This window comes from Gorilla gorilla, chromosome 20, assembly GCF_029281585.2.
Source record: "Gorilla gorilla gorilla isolate KB3781 chromosome 20, NHGRI_mGorGor1-v2.1_pri, whole genome shotgun sequence".
In the NCBI taxonomy this organism is placed as follows: domain Eukaryota; kingdom Metazoa; phylum Chordata; class Mammalia; order Primates; family Hominidae; genus Gorilla; species Gorilla gorilla.
The window spans coordinates 60782217-60785235 of NC_073244.2; the positions used below are offsets into that span (position 1 = coordinate 60782217).

Genomic DNA, 3019 nt, shown 5'->3' on the forward strand with positions numbered 1-3019 from the left:
CGTTCTGTTTACCACAGGTGACAACCGCCATGGCTGAGAGGCAGGGAGGTCCCCCGAGGACCGAGCAAGGCTCGGTCTCCCAAAAAAAAAAAAAGATACATTGAAGTAATTTAAAAACACTTAGGAAGATGTCATTTCTTCCTACCAAGGCGTCCTCCCTTTATGGTTTGTTGTTATATAGGGAACGATAAAAAGAAAGTTTTTTTGGAGGAGGTCGGCCTCGAACTCGAGGCTCTCGCACCCTCGCCTCCCTGAGGGCCCGAAGGCCGGCGCAATGGGCCAGAGCCACAAAGGCTCCTGGGGTCGGGGCTTGTCCTTTCTTCCCTTTGACCTTACGCAGGGTGAGGGAGCCAATCACAAGAGGCTCACCCCTGACGTCACCCAGTCCCCAGGGCCAGTGAGGGCCCTGTGTTCCGTGGCGCCCCCTGGAGGGAGGAAGGGGAACTGTATCTGAGAGAGAGCAGCCCATTGGGTCCGCTGACTCCGGCCGGGTTCCCGCGCCGCGTCCAACACCCCTCACTCCCTGTCTCCCTCCCCCACGGAGACTCAATTTACTTTCCATGTCCACATTCCCAGTGCTTGCGGAAGATATCCCGCTAAGAGAGAGACATGTCAAAGGTAGGGTACATCCACATTTCCAGGCACCAAAGATGGAGATGTTCCAGGAAAGACTGCAGGGCCCCTGGGCACCTTCCACCTCCTTCCAGGCCATCACTGGCATGAGAAGGGGCAGACCAGTGTGAGCTGTGGAAGGAGGCCTCTTTCTGGAGGAGCGTGACCCCCAGTAAGCTTCAGGTGGGGCAGTTCCTGAGGGTGGGGATCTGAAATGTTGGGGTATCTCAGGTCCTCTGGGCTGTGGGGTGGGCTCTGAAAGGCAGGTGTCGGGGTGGTGGGTCCTGAATAGGAGATGCCGGGAAGGGTCTCTGGGTCTTTGTGGGTGGTGTACCACGCGGGATGGGAAGGCCAGGACTCGGGGCTGCGGTCTCAGACCCGGGTGAAGCAGTGTCCTTGCCCCAGGGGCTGCTGCTGTTGCTGCTGCTGAGCACGGGCGGGACATGGGCATCCAAGGAGCCGCTTCGGCCACGGTGCCGCCCCATCAATGCCACCCTGGCTGTCGAGAAGGAGGGCTGCCCCGTGTGCATCACCGTCAACACCACCATCTGTGCCGGCTACTGCCCCACCATGGTGAGCTGCCCGGAGCCGGGGCAGGTGCTGCCACCTCAGGGCCAGACCCACAGAGGCAGCCGGGGAGGAAGGGTGGTCTGCCTCTCTGGTCAGGGGCTGCGGAATGGGGTGTGGGAGGGCAGGAACAGAGGGCTTCCTGGACTCCTGAGTCTGAGACCGGTGGGGGCAGCCGGGGAGCTCAGCTGAGGCGCTGGCCCCAGGCACATGCTCATTCCCCCACTCACACGGCTTCCAGACCCGCGTGCTGCAGGGGGTCCTGCCGCCCGTGCCTCAGGTGGTGTGCAACTACCGCGATGTGCGCTTCGAGTCCATCCGGCTCCCTGGCTGCCCGCGCGGCGTGAACCCCGTGGTCTCCTACGCCGTGGCTCTCAGCTGTCAATGTGCACGCTGCCGCCGCAGCACCACTGACTGCGGGGGTCCCAAGGACCACCCCTTGACCTGTGATGACCCCCGCTTCCAGGCCTCCTCTTCCTCAAAGGCCCCTCCCCCCAGCCTTCCAAGCCCATCCCGACTCCCGGGGCCCTCAGACACCCCGATCCTCCCACAATAAAGGCTTCTCAATCCGCACTCTGGAGGTGTCTTTCTGTGGGCTCAGGGCAACCACACACACACAGGGTGGGTCCAGCTTCCAAACCACTTTATACAGAGTCACAGTACAGAACTCTGGTAGAAAACAAGGTGGACGGCTGGGCGCGGTGGCTCACGCCTGTAATTGTCGGAGGCTGCGGTGGGTGGATCAGCTGAGGTGAGGGGTTCCAGACCAGCCTGACCAACATGGAGAAACCCCATCTCTACTAAAAATACAAAATATCGTCGGGCGTGGTGGTGCATGCCTATACTCCCAGGTACTTGGGAGGCTTAGGCAGGAGAATCTCTTGATCCTAGGAGGCGGAGGTTGCAGTGAGCAAGATCCCGCCATTGCGCTTCAGCCTGGGCAACAAAAACAAAGCTCCATCTCAAAAAGTAATAATAATAATAATAATAATAATAATAATAATAATAATAATATAACAATTAAAAATGTTTGGCCAGGCGCAGTGGCTCACGCCTGCAATCCCAGCACTTTGGGAGGCCGAGGCGGGTGCATCACCTGAGTTCAGGACTTTGAGACCAGCCTGGCCAACATGGTGAATCCCTGTCTCTACTAAAAAAAATACAAAAATTAGCTGGGTGTGGTGGTGTGCGCCTGTAGTCCCAGCTACTCGGGAGACTGAGGCAGGACAATTGCTTGAACCCAGGAAGCAGAGATGCAGTGAGCCAAGAGCGCACCACTGCACTCCAGCCTGGGTGACAGGGCCTGACTCCGTCTCAAAAAAAAAAAATAAATAAATAAAAATAAAAAAATAAAACTAGAAAATAGTCAACTACTATTACTCAATAGCAACAGATGGTAAAATACAGGATCAGAGAAAGTAATGATTTGTGCCCGGTCACACAGCCAACAAATGGCAGAGATGGGACTTCACCTCTGGGCAACTGCACTCTGCCATCCTTCCTGTAGAACTCTAAGGAACCGAGAGTCTTGCATCCTGGAGGATGTTCCAATCAATTTTTTTTTTTTTGAGGGGGAGTCTCACTTGTCGCCCAGGCTGGACTGCAGTGGCTCAATCTCGGCTCACTGCAAGCTCCGCCTCCCGGGTTCACACCACTCTCCTGCCTCAGCCTCCGGAGTAGCTGGGACTACAGGCGCCCGCCACCACGCCTGGCTAATTTGTTGTGTTTTTTAATAGAGACGGGGTTTCCCCGTGTTAGGCAGGATGGTCTTGATCTCCTGACATTGTGATCTGCCTGCCTCGGCCTCCCAAAGTGCTGGGATTACAGGCATGAGCCACTG

General features: G+C 56.8%; 1 protein-coding gene across 2 annotated transcripts; it reads left to right on the forward strand.

Annotated features, from left to right (window-relative positions):
- The first annotated feature begins 398 nt into the window (after positions 1-398).
- Positions 399-1752, forward strand: LOC129528613 (choriogonadotropin subunit beta variant 2-like). 2 transcript variants are annotated; one of them, XM_055370013.2, is made up of 3 exons: positions 408-618; positions 1018-1185; positions 1421-1752. In XM_055370013.2, exons 1-3 carry the CDS (start codon positions 610-612, stop codon positions 1733-1735), a joined length of 492 nt encoding a protein of 163 aa, XP_055225988.1. In that variant the 5' UTR covers positions 408-609; the 3' UTR covers positions 1736-1752. The 2 variants fall into 2 exon arrangements, 1 of the variants encoding a protein (XP_055225988.1); XR_010132197.1 differs by lacking the exon at positions 1421-1752 and having other exon boundaries at positions 399-784; positions 1018-1159.
- The last annotated feature ends 1267 nt before the right edge of the window (positions 1753-3019 follow it).